The following is a 17442-nucleotide window of genomic DNA, read 5'->3' on the forward strand; positions in this document are numbered from 1 at the left end:
TGGACAGGTGTTGGTCAAACACTGGACCGGTATCGGTCGTAAATTGTATCGGTATAGGTCGTACACTGGACAAGTGTGGGTCGAACACTGAACCAGTAAAAGATGTTAGTCGAAAACTTGCCCGGTACCGGTCGAACACTGGACAATTGTCAGCCAAACACTAGAAAAGAGTTGGTAAAAAGTTAGGAGTCATTGATATGCCGAAGAGATGGGTATTTCGACTACCGTTCAATTATTATTTGCACTGCGAGGACACTGAACCATGTCTCATTCTCCTTTATCCTCTTTTCCGACAATTGGGTGTTTTTTTACGATGTTTTACTTATGTATTGTTTAACTGAGACATAATAACTTGTATTGTTTTGAATCAAAGTTGTATTTGTGTCATGTCATATTCATAGACTTTAAAATGTAAGATGTAATTCCTTCGCAAAATCTTATTTTGTAGAGTTACACACTATTTATGCTGTTTCAATACCTTTATTCTTCTACTTCTATAAACAGGTGTTTCTTGGGCGGCGTATATAGGTGGGATCTTGCCTACGTTAAATACAAACTACAAAAAATATCAAGATTGACTTTGGACTATCTGATGAGGATAAGAAAATCGTGAGGCTGCATGGGGCCTTTGAGCAATAGAATTTATGCTTGGAATTTTAATTACAGTCCTCTTTCTCAAATTCCTTATTCTCACAACTGGAAGCAAAATGGCCAACCTATGAGATTAAACTACTAGGATTTCTTGTTGAAAATAAAAGAAAATCGCATGAAATACAATGTATCTTAATCGTGTCGTATTTTAAAAACTGGAGCATCTAGAGCAACCTACTGTAGTGAAGGTAGTATGACAGGAATTTTAGAAACCAACTACTATTGTTCTTGAAAATCATTATCATCATTTTACAAAATATTTCTGATTCTTTACACTAGACTACTTTAAATAAGATAGGTAGCCAGGCAACGAAACATACGTCCAAGCAGCTAAATCGTCCGTGCAGTTGACAAAGGTTGTCGCATATTAATTCTTTTGTAGGCTTTTCTTTTACAAGACACTGATAGCAGTTTAATACAAACCGAATAATAACTTTTGTCATTAGAGCGTTCATAAGGTTCAACCAAGTGAAACCATGGGTATAAGCGGAAATTGCTCAAATTCGATAGGATTCTTTGTTTTACTAACCGAAATAATGTGTGTGTATATATATAGTTTGGGTGGCCATATTCTATTTCGATCTTCCCTAGTTCCAGCAAACACAAAACGTTGAATGTTTTTTCTGTACATAATAAAATAAGTCCGGTTGACCTTTTTGTGTGTATATTTCCTCTTATCGGGCGCGCGCGGGTGTATGTGTGTGTGGGGTGGGTATATTTAGCATATATAATCCAGATCAGACGATAACTTTTGTCGTTCGAGCGTTCACAAGGTAGTCTACAAAGTGAAACATGAGCCATAACTCTAGCAGAAATTAACGGAAATTGATGAATCCAATAGGCTTCTTCGTTTTATTAATCTAAATCATATATATTACATTTAATACAGATGATAACTTTTGCCATTAGAGCGTGCACAAGATTCAATAAAGTGAAACAAGGGCCATAACTCTAGAAGTAATAAATGGATATTGTTGAACTTCACTAGTCTGCTTCGTTTTACTGATCTAAATAATATACATTTCATGACAGAACCGATGGTAACTCTTGTCGATAGAGCGTACACAAGGGTCATAACTCCAGAATTTATTATCGGAAATTGCCGAAATTCAATAGGAATCTTCGTTTTACTTATTTAAATAATGCATGTAAATTTATTAAAGACTGGACGATAACCTTTGTCCTTATAGCGTTCACAGGGTTCAATAAAGTGAAACAAGCTATGGTCATAACTCCTAGAAGTAATTAACGGAAGTTGTTGCAATTCCATAGGATTCTTCGTTTTACTGATCTAAATGATGCATATACATTTCATACAGATGGGATGATGACTTTGGTCATTAGAGCGTTCACAATGTCCAAGAAAGTGAAACAATGGCCATAATTCTAGAGGTTATACAAGAAAATTGCCGAAATTCAATAGACTTCTTTCGTTTTACTATTTTAAATAATGCATGTAAATTTAGTACAGAGTGAAAGATAACGTTTGTCTTTAGAGGGTTCACAAAGTTTTACAAAATGAAAGACGGGTCATAACTCTAGAAGTTCTTAACGGAAATTGCTGAAATTGAATAGGCTTCTTCGTTTTACTAAATTAAATAATGAATGCAAATTTAACACAGATAGGATGATCACTTTAGTCGTTAAAGCGTTCACAAGGTTCTACATAGTGAAACAAGGGTCCTAACTCTAGAAGTAATTTAACGGAATTTTTATTTATTATGTAAACAGCATAAAAATTTCAAAATGATCAGATAATAAACGTAGTCTGTAGGATATTCACTAGAAATTGTGGACGACGGATGGACGGACGGAGACGACGACAATATACGACCACATTTCCGTGTGGATGTATAAAAACGAACGAATATTTCCATCATATTTTATTTGTATAAATTATTCTGAGCAGACAGATTGCAGAGCGTAATCGGACTTACATCACATATTACAAAATAAGGCAGCAAAAAGTTGCGTAGTTATCACTAATCCGATTAAAGCACACGCTTTGTATTGGTCCCTACAGGGCTCACATTCACATAAAAAGCTGAAAATAAACGAGTATACGGATTGATTTACCATTTTGTTAAATCATGTCTTTATAAATCGGCTTTAAATTTGTTATTTTATATAGATTTACAGGATGGGCCTAGACACACCCACAAAGCTGCATAATGTACTATTATTGGAAGACATAGACATAAAGCAAGTAATGATAAACAATTAAAGTGAAATGGCAGTGATCAACATTTTCAGAAATAATAAATTAATATTCTTCTCCCTCTTCTTCTTCCTCGTTATCGGCATTATCAACACCAACTTCTTCATAATCCTTTTCTAAAGCAGCTAAATCTTCCCGGGCTTCCGAGAATTCCCCCTCTTCCATACCTTCCCCGACATACCAGTGGACGAAGGCTCTCTTGGCATACATCAAGTCGAATTTGTGGTCCAACCGGGCCCAAGCTTCAGCAATAGCCGTAGTGTTGCTTAACATGCAGACTGCTCTTTGAACTTTGGCCAAATCGCCCCCAGGAACAACAGTTGGTGGTTGGTAGTTGATGCCCACCTTAAATCCAGTTGGACACCAATCGACAAATTGTATGGATCTCTTGGTTTTGATTGTTGCAATGGCAGCATTGACATCTTTCGGTACAACGTCACCCCTATAAAGCATACAGCAAGCCATATATTTACCATGACGGGGGTCACACTTCACCATCTGGTTGCATGGTTCGAAACAAGCGTTTGTGATTTCAGCAACTGATAACTGTTCATGGTAAGCCTTTTCAGCTGAAATTACGGGAGCATAAGTTGCCAGTGGAAAATGAATACGCGGATAAGGGACTAAATTGGTTTGGAATTCTGTGAGATCGACATTGAGAGCACCATCAAATCTGAGAGAAGCTGTGATGGAACTTACAATCTGTCCAATCAGTCGGTTTAGGTTTGTATAAGATGGACGTTCAATGTCTAAATTGCGTCGACAAATATCATAGATAGCTTCATTATCAACCATGAATGCACAATCAGAGTGCTCGAGTGTGGTGTGAGTTGTAAGGATGGAATTATATGGTTCCACAACGGCTGTTGAGACTTGTGGTGCTGGGTAAACCGCAAATTCCAATTTGGACTTTTTACCATAATCTACTGATAAACGTTCCATTAAAAGAGATGTGAAACCAGAACCGGTTCCACCCCCAAAACTATGGAACACAAGAAAACCCTGTAGTCCCGTGCATTGGTCCGCCAACTTTCTGATTCTATCAAGAACAAGGTCTACAATTTCCTTGCCAATGGTATAGTGACCACGAGCATAGTTATTAGCGGCATCTTCTTTGCCTGTTATTAATTGCTCCGGGTGGAATAACTGTCTGTACTGACCACGCCTTACCTCATCTGAAATTGAAGGCAAACCAATAAACGACTTTTAAAATATATTATACATTTACAGCAGAGTAAGCTAAACAAAGGTGTGGATTCTCACCATACTACTCTGTGCCCTAGGCAAGGCCAACTGCTTGCACCCTAAAACAAATAATCCCTGGTTCGATTTTTTAAAAAGAAACACACATAAAACTGCTACATTTATTTTAATTTGTAAGTATTACTAACACATCCATTCACCAAACAATTAATCTGTTGAATAAAACTGGGCCTTGGGATGATCCCTAATAACCCCATTGGCAACGTTTACAATAGCGGTTTCAGAGTGGTGTTCTACAAGTGCGTCGGACTCTACACTCATTTTTATTCAGCTCACACTCTTAAGTCCGAGATTCCCACAGCACTTGGCACTATGCCTAATTTGTGTTCAGTAAAACCTTCGAAATGAAATGAAATGGGGTTTAACGACCTACTCTTCTGCTCCTAAACTGGGCTAATGAAGACGGGCATACGCCATACAGTGTGCTATGGGGGAAATTTTGCCCGGGCAGCGGCACTACGGCCTACTCTTATATCGAATTCCAACTGCCAAGGGATCTTTTACGTGCATGTGTACACAGGACCTCGGTTTTTCGTCCCATCCGAACGACTAAACAGCTGTACTTGTCAGGCCATCCGTCCTGCATCACTGACAAGGGGAAACCACGCTGGAAAATCTGGATGAAGTTTCTAGGCCAATGCAGGAATCGTACACTCGACCTCTAGGCTAGCGAGCCAGCGTCTTACCCACTTACCCACGTGATCCCCTAAGACCTTCGAACATTGACAGAACAAGGGATATTCCCAACATGATACTTACCAACAACTGTTGGTTCCAAGTCAACAAATATAGCTCTAGGTACATGTTTACCAGCACCAGTTTCATTGAAGAAGGTATTATAAGAATCGTCTCCACTACCAATAGTTTTATCCGACGGCATTTGACCATCAGGCTGGATACCATGTTCTAAACAGTACAGCTCCCAACAGGCATTGCCCATCTGCACCCCGGCTTGACCAACATGAACGGAAATACACTCACGCTGAAATGAATTATTAGACATTTACATGTTTTATATTTAATCCCGGGAAATTATTTTAACCTAAACAGCTTAAAGGAATACAGAACTACCAGTATCTTAATATCATTTGGCACTAGAATATATCTCATGAAAATTTGATAATAAATATATATTCTTGGCAAATGATATTATTATTGCTCGATATTCAAAACAGTTTGGCAGAATCCGCACATCCATCGATGCAGTGCCATTTAATGATTTTACAATCTTTTGTCTAATACTCAGATTAAGTTAGGTGAAATTGCAGTGTGGCGCACTGACGAAAACATCTGTAGGGGTGCATTTATCATTCCTCATATTGATTACTCGACAGCTGGCACCAACAGACGGCTAGATGAAACATGATAGTGCTGCAGTATCTATCCCAAGTTCTGACAAACAACGAACCATTCATGATGACTCATACTACGTTATAATTTACTATATTATACTTTCAAAAAACGATTCTAATGCACAATTTGAAAGAACTATTGCTCAAAACACGATTTCGTTAACGCTTTTAAAAACTCAATAAGAAGGGCAGCATATCATATTTCTTGATTCGTGCAATTTTTAGAAAATATAAATTTTAAAATCGTTTTCTTTTCTGTGTCTAGGTGGGAGAGACCTATATGGTTTGTCTATGGGTTCTATAAATAAAGTCCACTTTAGTTTAGTATCAAATGGTGAGATCATGGTGCCATATTACTGCAAAGATCGAGAACAAAAGATGTTTTCATTTTCAAGTAAGTTTCCGCTCGTAATTATAGAGATGTATAGACTGAAGAAAGTTCCTAATCAAACTTCAAGAACAATACAGTCCATTTGCTTAACTTAAAAAAACGAGTATTACGGGCATACATCTGTGGAATCTGATTTAGGCTCAAATTGGAATTCCAAAGGCTATTTTAAACGTTTTTCCTCCATGGCTAACAAATCGAGCTCGACCGGAATATATATAGTTTTTACATTTAGGTATTTCCTTAAATTGATAACATAAAGAGAAAGTTCTTTAAATTTAGACCATAAAAATTACTATTTTGAATATCTAACACCAACAGACAATTAATTGTCTATAAGCAAAATATGAAATAATATAGGCTCTAGATCTCACTTTTATCGCGAAATTGGTCTAAAATATTGAATCAGAACTCACCATATTGAAATAACTTTCTGGTAAATCTTTTGTTCTGGTATGGAAGATAAATTTATGAAGAAAAAACCCTCTCACAGCGACTCGATGTGTCCAGATGAGAGAATCAGGGAGAATATATTATTCCATGCAAGCTCTTTAAAAACCTTCTTTATGCAGTTGCGCGTGTGATTCATCTCTCAATTCCTACTTTTCTGATTGGTCGAAAATAATTCAGTTCGGATGGAAGCAGGATTATTGGCCCGTTCCTTGCACCCTCTTCATGAAATGAGAAAACTGAACAAACAGCGTGACACGAATAGCAGGAATGTCTGCGCGTGAAAGTGACTAACTACAGACGGTGCCCTAATGAACTGTTTTCGCAGACGGCTCTTGTAGTTCTGTAGTGGTTGATTCATTTAACGGCGCACTCGTATCTTTTTTACTCTCACTCACTGTAAATCGCGAGTGTTGGAAGATATAAAGTATCTTATCTCTGAGTTATGAGGTTCGAGTTAAGACTCAACTAAGAAAACTGGAGTGCTTTCAAGAAACGAAGGAAATGTTTCAGACTAAAAATAACTGTAATGTGTCCTATACAGATTTGAAAGTTTGCCAGGGCAGTGTGTTTATGAATGAAAGAAAAGGCAGGGCTAATAAATGAAATTATTAGTCCAACAAGATTTCAATTTAAGAAAATAACTATTATTTTCACCACTTATCTGCACAAACCGGGCTAACAATGTGTTATGACGTCTATGAGGGACATTTTGCCCAGATACCGGTGCATATGTTACCACCTAATGTTAATCAAATTCTAACTGCCAATGATTCTTTCCATATACCAACTCTTTTTTTTTTGTCCCATACAAATGACTAGATGCTATTTATTGTACTGCATCACTTACGAGGGGGGAATCATGCACAGGTTACACATTTGTTATACTATGAAATGTCATTTTGGTGGAATTTGGGGGCAAATGTTTCATGTTGTTGATCGATATTGGGTAACGAAAATTGACATTCCAATTAATCAGCATCTATATTAGGAGCAAGACCAAATATTTTTGCTGCCAAATTTCTAATATTCTATTAACATTCTTGACATACACATTCAAGGTGTAAATTAACTCCTTCCATAATTAAACCCTTGCATTCGCAAGCCAATATTTTTGTTAGAACTGCTGGCAAACAGTTGCCAATAACTGAAAGTCTTCAAAGTAACTGGGTAATATGCCACTGGTTATTAACATGATTTGTTAATTTTATTTAAAGTAGACCTAATAAATTCTTTATGAAGGTTTAAGATACCACACTGACTATCTTGCATAAAAACAACGAAATAGAACATAGCAGCAGTGATGACAAATGGGCAGACATGTTGCTGTTGGGGCAAAATACTACCTCTCAGATTACATACTCCAAAACATATTTTTTTAAAAAAGCATGTTACACTCAAAAAAAGACTAGTTATTGTTATAAGACTTTTGTCTCTTACTACCATATTACCCTCTGTACTGTTAAAGAAATAACTCAAAAGAAGATTAATGTACTGTAATATTAATTACATTTTATTTTTTTGCTACAAAAGTATAAATAATTAATCTTTAATACATATTCTGTAACAATATTACAACATAACATGTTGGTTTTTTTATTTACAATCACAAATACTGTCTTGTATTGTTCAAGGGGGGTAAAAAGCACCATTTTAATTTCGGGAATGTCTTGATAATCAGGCATATCACAATAGAAATATCAAACTGGTCCCTTCAAAATGACTTTTCACATTATATTATTCTATTATTTTTTTTAAATATATAACATTCTATTTTCTATAACAATTCATTATTTACATAACAAAATAACAATTTATGATCATTATCAAAACAGTATCAAAATGCTTAAAATGAGTGAATTGTGCATTTATATTCATATGTTATATACACACAAGGTTAAAATATCAGGGATTTTTTTTCAGACTAATCACTAAATATAACTTAACATCATGACACAAAATACATTCATACTTCTCTAACAAACAATCAGTGGCTACCAATTTATATGATTTATCATAAAAATTAGGACTGAGAAAAAAAATAAAAATTGTGAGCTGACCGGCTTAAGATGCATTGTTAGGATTGATTGAGCAGATTATATACTTTTTCAATATTCTTGACAACTTAAAATGTTAATAATCAAAATACTGTCTCTACTAATTCATTAAGGTATTGGTAATATGATAAATTATTAAGAGTTATAATACAGGTTATTTTGAATACATCTGAGACACTACCAGCTGAACTAAAATAGACAGTTTTAAGTGAAAATATATTAGGTACTACATATATCGTAATACTATTTGATAATGACTAAAAGATAGATAACAAAATCTAACATAATAAATAAATAGTATACATTCACACAAGTATAACAATTGATTATCAATGTTTCATAATAATCGACAGTGAATATGGACGAAATTTTTGCAATTGTGAAAATTGCACAATTTAAATTAGGACTATTTACACAAGTAGGCACCAGTCTAGCACTTTTTTTTAACTCTAACACACACTCACTTGACTCAAAATTTCATATTCATTTTACGGTACTACAAAGCTAATCTCATTCAAAAACTTTTTAAAAAAAAAAGTTATAAAAAAAAAAAAATAAAGATTCATATCAAAATGTATAAATTTGATCTGAGGTGTTATTTGATAAGAAAATGGGGAATGAAATCAATTGAATCTCTGATAATACATGATGTTATGGGACGAAAAATAAATCAATAACTTCCAAGTGGGAAATTCACATATAAAACATTATAAACATGATATGGAACTATTTGTCTGAACAAAATGATCATGGAATGGAAATACATATCATATAAGTTACGTTCCTGAAAACTTGATCCAAATTATGCTGAGGTCATCTTTGTATATATGACGTTTCAAAAGGCATGAAACATTTGAGTTTTGGCACGGTGTGGTACTTTTGGTACAATTAGAGATTTTAGTCACATAAAGATTTTGAGGTATCGGTTGAAGATCTCTTCTTCCTTTTTAAAGCATTAGGTGATGTCATTTTAGTTGCAGTTCTGGCACTTTTTCTACGTTTATTGTCGGATGTATTAGGTATGCTCAGTTCACTGAAGATGGGTACATCAGAGATCTTGCCATTAAAATTGCACTTGGCCTTTTTACTGTATGGACTAGAGGTAACAGGTGAACATGACACACCAGATGATGAAGAATTACCACAATAAAAATTAGTTCCACAGGGTGGCGATGACACATCAAATGAATCTGGAATTGTTCCGTAGCTGCTATTTCCCTGAATATAACTGGAGAGACAGGCAGAATATGTGTCACCGTCGGAGTCGAAAGCTAAATCTGAACTATCACTTTTAATTGGACTAAATGAATCTGAAATGATAGAAAATGTGAAATGATAAGATATGTTATTGCATACATGTATATCAGTTCTTTAACACAACATAATTTATCTTTAGCTAAAATTTTAGCTTTAAAAATTTTATTTTGTAAATTAACTTCTTAAAAATCAGTTATATCTTATCACTTAAGATAATTTGTACTTACCATCAAACATGGAGTCTTCATCTTCTTGGTCACCCTCATAACCAGAGGTCATTGAGTCATTGAAGAAAGGTCCTTTCTCAAAAGACGGTGTGGCTGCATTTTCACGTTCACTAAATCTTTGAGCAGTTCTGAAAAAATAAATAAACCAAACAATTAATACATTAGAAAACATTTCAGGCCTAAAGAAAGACCTGCAATAGGCAGATTTAGCTCTTGCATAATGCATGTTTAAGGGTCCTATAATACCTCCTTTGATTGGCATTTAGTAATTGAACACATTAATACACGGTACAATTTATGAATACACAATTACGTATCCATAAAATTTACCTTGTGGTCCTATAATAATATATTTTTCAACATTTTCTTTCTCCAAGTTTAGGGCAAATTAATCAATACATACCTCCTGCCTTTAGATTTGCCCCTGCAGGGTGAAACAATGAGTTCATCATAATTCCTGAATCGTAACTTGAGATCGAAACCATTGAGGTAGAAATCAGTGACACCAAGCATGCTGCAAAGTTCTTCATAGTTCATAATTTCAATGGAACTGACTTGAAAGAATTTTTCTTCGCCATATTTCTGCTTGACAGCTTGTAGAGTTATCTCTCTGTGGTCTATGACTGAACCCTCCAAAAAACTGAAATAAGAAAATAATTTATATATTTATACTTTTTAAAAAAAGGAATTTCTTGAAAATGTTTGATGGGGCTTGATGGTCCAGAGACCATTCATAAGGAACTAGATGAATGATTCTGTACATATCATTATTTATTTTGAAATTTAATGTTTTGAAGACATCTATTTACAATACACTTACCATTTTTCATGAATATGGAAAGCACACCTGCTGAGATCTTCTAATGGAAATCCTGTGAACTCTTCCATCTGACTAGGCCATGGTTCTTCTATAAATATAAAGAAAATAAATTTTAAATATGGCAACTACATTAGTTTTGTTAAATCAACATCAAGCAAAATCACTGAATTCCAATTTATATTAAACATTATGCCAAATTAAATTCTATAATAAGTTCATTGTTATCATTTATAATATTTAATATTAATTACCTGATTTTAGTAATAATCTAGCCAGTAACACTGAAGAACAGGCAATTTCAGTTGGACTGTATTGACCCATTTCTGACTGAAGGACACATAATTCACAAATATACTCGGCTAAACAACTGGCTTTGGCATCCATTCCAGCTAAAACATTAACTACTTTCACATAATCTAAATTTGTTGCAATTCGGATATTTCCTTTCAAAGAGGCAGTGATTTCTCCCATCATTCGGACAACATCTTCATACTTATATGTGTTGTCTGTTAACCATGCAGCTTCTCTAACAGTTATAACATCCTTTCCTAAAAATCTGTAAAAAAAATAAAATTACAAAACATTAGACAACAATGGCATTGTAAAAAAAACAAAAAACCAAGATATAAATGCATGTAGTTGGTGGAAAACTCCAACTAAACTTACCATGTTTTTACAAATGTGTTTGAAGAAAATGATACTATTTAGCTTCGAGAGAACTTCTAGTTGATAATGAACATGAAACAGATCTACATACCTTGAGCAAACAACCATAGCAGCCACACCTAATAACTGTAACTTGGCACGGGGGACATTTTGTGTTGCTAAAAATCTATCAACTACGCTAACAGCTGTGTGAAGAGTTTGATTAGAAAAACTTTTCATTCCTGCTACTTCCACTAACCAATCTACTAAGATATATCTGGAAGAAAGAAATTGAAGACATGAATAAATGGAAAAATCTAAATTTTTGCACAGTAATATCAAGAATTTTTTAAGTACTGGTATGTTGTTGTTTTTTTGTTTCTTTTTAAATTTATAACATTTCTACTTCTGTATATCTATAAGCTTACACTATTCATCAGGCATTTAACTTTTTAAAGAATGCATTAATTTTTTACCTCATTGCTTGACTAAGATTTGTAGAACTTTTGAATATTTTATGTGTTCCTGAGGGGACAGAGCTTTGGAAAGTTTCTTTCATGTATGCTGCTGCTTGAGAACGATGGATTCCACCATATATTCCACGAGAATAGAAATCGCATAATGTCAAACTTGCATCTAGACATCCCATACTTGTTACATCTCGTAATTCACGAATACTGGTCAGTTCTGTAGCTGTATCCAGGCACTAGAAATAGTTTTAAACAAATAACATTAAGACAATAATATATATAAACTTGATATTTAACATATAGTATAGTTCATCAAAATCCTACAGGCCTATTCATTTTAACATTCAACTTTACTTTACAGTAAATGAATTGACAAATGATTAATTTTCTTTTTTATGTCTGTAAATTTTTTCATGTTACAACATTTACCTTATTTGAAAATTTCTGTTGCCATAATAAATATGCAGCACTTCCAGATCCTAATCTTGCAGAAAGTTCTAAATATTGTTTTGATTCTGATTGCCTTTCTTCATTTTCCATCAATTGTAGAGTTTTAGCCACACATAGAGCTAGCTGTTTGTCTGGATTCTGCAATATAACAACAATACACCTTAAATAATCTATAGAATTCTGATAGAAAGAATTGTTCTTATCTGCCATAAATTTATTCAACAAATAGAGTACATTTTTATTTTATAATAAGCTTAGAGTAGAAATATCAAATCATAATTATTAAATTAAAAAAATACTTACGGAATCAACAGATTCTTTCATACATGTGAAAACCTGTTCTTTACAACAAGCACCACTAGGGGACCATGGGGGACGGATAAACAACCAGGTGAAGGGTTCTATTTTGAGGTTCATGGTTTCAATTTCGGAGAATAACTGAGCAGCTGTAGTTCCATTTATTGTGATATTCTGGTAATCTGCATCACACGGTACTGTAAATAAAGAGAAAAATATGATTGATTATAAAGCATATAAAATACGGTACTGGTAGTCCTCCCTCTTTTAGGACAACAGGAATAATTTTTTTCAATAATACTAATAGGACAAATATTATATTTGAACTGTCTTAGACCAATCAATGAATTATACTTACATCCTTCATGGTAGAGATAAGCTACTCCAAGTTTTACTAGAGATTCAACATTTCCTGCATTGGCTGCTCTGTAAAAACAAATAAGGGTATGGATTAATTTATTGTTACACTGTAATTATAAGTAGTAATCCAATGTTTAAATGTACGGTTGAAAACCCATTTATAAAGTTTCACATTTCTTTAACAGGATTGGTTAGAAATTTAGAACTAAAGACGATCAAATGTGTGTGAAAAACATACTGAAAGTGTGAATGAAATTTGAATTGGCTAGTTAACATACCTTTGAAAATGGTGTAAATTAGCAGGTGAAGGCCAACAGTTGTGGAATTTAACAGATGCCCATAAACAATTGTTGTCATTGATGAGATCATTGAAATACGGGTGAACCTGAAAAATACAATGGACAATCCAATTTAATTATTCGTTTTAATCATCAATTAATTAGCCATAAACAACAAGACGAAAACTGTAATTATATTGAGCAACATTTCATTTCACTTTTTTTCTTTACTTCAAGGTTCAAGTTACATTATGGACCAGATCAATTTTTGTAAGAATATAAAGGAAAACAGAAAACAAATTTCATTCTATTTGTACTTACAATTTTCATATTGAGCAAATCTTTAATATGGAGATGTTTGAGCAGATGTAAACAAATTTCTTCTGGTAAATGCCACATAGTGACGCTACTTCTCGTTCTGGGACGAACATGTGAGTGGACGGGGATGAAGGCATTTTCGGGCGATTTCTGTAACTGGCCGAGGCTTTTTAATACTGAAAAGATGAAATAATAGTAAAAATTAATATATTATTCATATAACCTATAACATGATTAATAAACCTATTTCTGAAACCTGTATTCAATTATCACAGATTAATAACTGTGATCCGATCAGAAATGGCAGGTGGTACCAAAACTGTGAAAAACTAACAATTAACCCCTTTGATCTTCTGCATCCTATGTGAGACATTGTTATAATCAAAAGCTTGTTTATAATATAAGCTTTACTTATTTTATATGTACAGTCATGGAAAACTAGAAAATATAATTGATCTCCAAATTCACAGAAAATATAAATTTGCATCATAAATTCAGAATTCCAATTATTTGTATAAATTAATTAAGCTTAGTTTCCAGCCTTAGTTACTCAAAGTTTATCATTAATAATTCTATGTACTAACACATGGTTTTCTTTTCAAGGGAAAACTTATTAATATTACATGATATTATTGTCACATTTACAAATTATTGATGCATTCCTCATTCCACTTTCATCACAACTATTCAGAATCAGACATGTCAGCTCAATTTCCCCAATATGGATTGTTAACATGATATTGTGAAATAGTACCAACATATACATTTTCTTCTCATTCTTTTTTAAATTGCAGTCGCCCCCGCCTCTTTTTTTCTTAAAAATGCACAAAAAAATATGATGCAGAAAACAAAACTTCGGACATTAAACACTAGTCAAGACATGCCTCGCCATTATCTTGCAGACATATTGAGATCACACCACCCAAATAAATAATTGTTTAGCCTGATTATGCATACTTGTCAAGCTAATAACGGCAAAATTATTACTTACGTGAATTTACAACAAACATTCTGGTTGGTTATGATTAATAAATTAAATAAGTTAAATAAATTAGGTAAAATAAATAGAACACTGGAGGAGCTACGGACACTATCTCATCGGAATTCTATTTGGAATGTGTATGATTTCTTGTCAGGACACGACCATTTTATCTACTTGTTGATTAGCCATGTGTTTATCTAATTTTAGAACAGCGTGGGGTTTCCCGGTAAACTTCTCTGTCTAAGCCAATCAAAATGAACCGTATTTGAGTTTTAACCAATCAGATTTCACAGGGATACTGTTATCCAAACATTAGGAATGCATGTCAAAACATTGGACAGTTTTTGCTTTCACTACTTTCAGGTCTCATTATCCTAATTGTTTATTTAGTAAGTAAAGGGATTATCTACCTGAGTTGATATCTGTTGTGAAAACATAAACTGTTAATTATTCTTTGAATTTATTTTCATCCAATCAATAACAGTTCTTCGGTAAAACTCGCAATGGAGTATGGAATTCAATTGGCAACAACATTGTTTTTATTTTCGGTATTTTTTTGCGGAGAAAGGACGAATTCTGGCCAAAAGTCACCGACATTTATTTAACACAACAGACTTGACAACATTCACTACAGAATACTTTATCACGACACAATTCTAATTTACAATACAATCGGATCATTAATAGATAATGCCTATACTATATAATATATATGTACTATGTAGCTACGAGTACGAGAACGTAGCTAAAAACGTTGAGATATACTGATGTGTTTCTTTTTAGCTACGATTGGATGCCTTTAGTTCCAAAGTTTGTGTTCTATTCAAAATCTACTAAATTTTTTATACCAAATACGTAAATAACAAACAAATTGTTCCAGCACCCAATTTCATTCAAAAAAATAAGATAGCATTAGCCGGCCCAATTCTAGGCAACGAATAAGACTTCTTTAAAACACTTTATTTTATTTTAGCATTCTTATTTTACAAACTACTGGAAATTAAACTAAATCATTTATGCACTGAAGGCTATAGTGAAGTGCATCATACATGAACGATGAAGGGGCAATGTAGGGAATTACTCTTTCTAGAGCACCTGATACCACGTAAGTTACAGAGTTAGTGAGTTACCGTAATACCGTTAAGAAATGTTAATTTGTTATAGGATAGTATTTTTGTCGTATCATTATAAAAATGCTGAAGGAACCGACTAAAAAGTTTTCTGCAAGTCCCCAAGCTATTTGTCAGGTTTATCGTTAGGCCTTAATGAATGCTGTTTATAGTGTTTGAAAAGTATAGATGATTTCATGTAGGCCCTACCGGCCGGTTACGTACCTCGCAAGTCAAAGTGTTTAGCTTATAAATCTTTTATTTTCAAACCAGGCTATTATTATTAAGAAGATTTTTTATCAAAAACATAGATACAGTAATGTATATAGATCTAGGCATCAACGTAATGACTTGAAATAATGTTTCGTGTGGTTTGGGAAAACAAAATTCGATTTGGCGGTTGGCCAAGATTTACATCTCTTCCCCCGATTTTCAATTTCATACCGCACCTACCGCCAAATATTGAATGCTTTGGTCTTCTGTCAAGAGACTGTTCAAAAGTTTGCTCACTAAATTCACGATGCCTCGGTGTTTTATTTTATGTCAAGGAATATTGTGTTTTCATTCAGAAGTTTCAAGTTATAAATCAACATTTTATTTCGTGCCGATTTTGATTGCGCTTGAATTTTAACATAGAAATATACGAATGATGGAGGGAAACCTCGTTCGTCTGTAGATCTAGCCATCCTTTGGCGTTCCCGACACTAATTGGTAGACAATGGGGAGCTTTTCGAAACAAAAGGATAATGAATAGACAATACTTTACCTCTCATTTCTTCCTAAATTAAAAGTTGCCCATAGAAACGAGGGAAATTCAAACTACACGTAACTCTACAATCGACTATTCTACATTACAGTTTACTATGAACTACTGATGCTTAGCTCTGATTGGTCAATCAACTATGACGTTTCTAAACGAGTACTTGCTCGTCCCACAATGCAACGTAGTCCTTTCTTTTCAAGTTTTAAAAAGTAAACACTAACGGACAACGACGTTCAATGTAAAGCTTTTAATTTGAGAAATTCAGAAAATTTTCATACTTAAAGCGCGAACTTGAGTGACAATAAATGATTTGAAAATCAGCTTTTAGCTTAAGAATGGAAAACTGTTGTGGCATTTGGAGAAAGAAGAAAAAAGAAAACATTTTGAAATGAAAGATCTTTTTAGAGAAAGAAAATAGACATAAATCTATCATCTAGTAGTATATTATAACACGCTCCGTCGGTACAAAAAAAATAAATAAATAATTTGATATCCAGAATTTCCAAACCATTAATATAGGTGGCCTATACTTTGACTTAAATTATTTCCTACTCATTTAAACTTACATTTATATAGACCTTACATTCCATTATATTTTAGAGTTACCGGCATGTGATCATTATTAGTCGACTTTTTATTTTTGAGAAATTATTTTCTCTTGACGCTCTTGTCCCTTACGTATTACGCACATGAACAATTAAGTAAAGATTAAAGGCCCATTGTTATTTGCAGAATAACTAAACTTTAAAAAAAAAAGTACCCCACGTTTTTAAAATCTGTTTGTTCTTTAATCTATATATAGTTTTATTTGGGCCTATACCCAAACGTTTTTGTGGGGCTTTTTGTACGGTATTTTATTTCAACTCTTTATAGCCTAATTTTTTCATTTTAATTGTGATTTATAAATTTAGTCCGTGGCCGAGTCATATGGCATAATTTCTATAGTCAAATTATCAAAGGAAATGTAAGCCAAGTGACCGATGATAGGGGGCTTAGAACAAGCTTATAAATTAGCCCTAAAAAGAGAAATTAGGAACTTCAGACGCATTGGAACTACCGCGACTACGCCCCTTGTTGCGAACATTAT

General features: G+C 33.7%; 2 protein-coding genes across 3 annotated transcripts; both read right to left on the reverse strand.

Moving 5' to 3' along the window:
- Positions 1–2519: 2519 nt before the first annotated feature.
- LOC126810718 (tubulin alpha-1 chain) lies at positions 2520–6472 on the reverse strand. The gene is made up of 3 exons (XM_050535924.2): positions 6289–6472; positions 4892–5114; positions 2520–4044 (listed from the first exon to the last, which is right to left on the reverse strand). The coding sequence occupies exons 1-3, from the start codon at positions 6289–6291 to the stop codon at positions 2915–2917; spliced, it is 1356 nt and encodes a 451-aa protein (XP_050391881.1). The 5' UTR covers positions 6292–6472; the 3' UTR covers positions 2520–2914.
- A 1336-nt stretch (positions 6473–7808) lies between these two features.
- LOC126811462 (cyclin-F) lies at positions 7809–16475 on the reverse strand. Of its 2 annotated transcripts, none has more exons than XM_050537102.2 (13): positions 16359–16475; positions 13505–13677; positions 13184–13290; positions 12904–12971; positions 12552–12742; positions 12228–12386; positions 11805–12034; positions 11441–11605; positions 10935–11239; positions 10684–10771; positions 10267–10503; positions 9864–9991; positions 7809–9689 (listed from the first exon to the last, which is right to left on the reverse strand). In XM_050537102.2, exons 1-13 carry the CDS (start codon positions 16363–16365, stop codon positions 9277–9279), a joined length of 2271 nt encoding a protein of 756 aa, XP_050393059.2. In that variant the 5' UTR covers positions 16366–16475; the 3' UTR covers positions 7809–9276. The 2 variants fall into 2 exon arrangements, with proteins under 2 accessions (XP_050393059.2, XP_050393058.2); XM_050537101.2 differs by lacking the exon at positions 16359–16475 and adding an exon at positions 14493–14847.
- Between the last annotated feature and the right edge of the window lie 967 nt (positions 16476–17442).

The sequence above is a fragment of the Patella vulgata genome, chromosome 2, assembly GCF_932274485.2.
Source record: "Patella vulgata chromosome 2, xgPatVulg1.2, whole genome shotgun sequence".
NCBI classification, from domain to species: Eukaryota; Metazoa; Mollusca; class Gastropoda; family Patellidae; genus Patella; species Patella vulgata.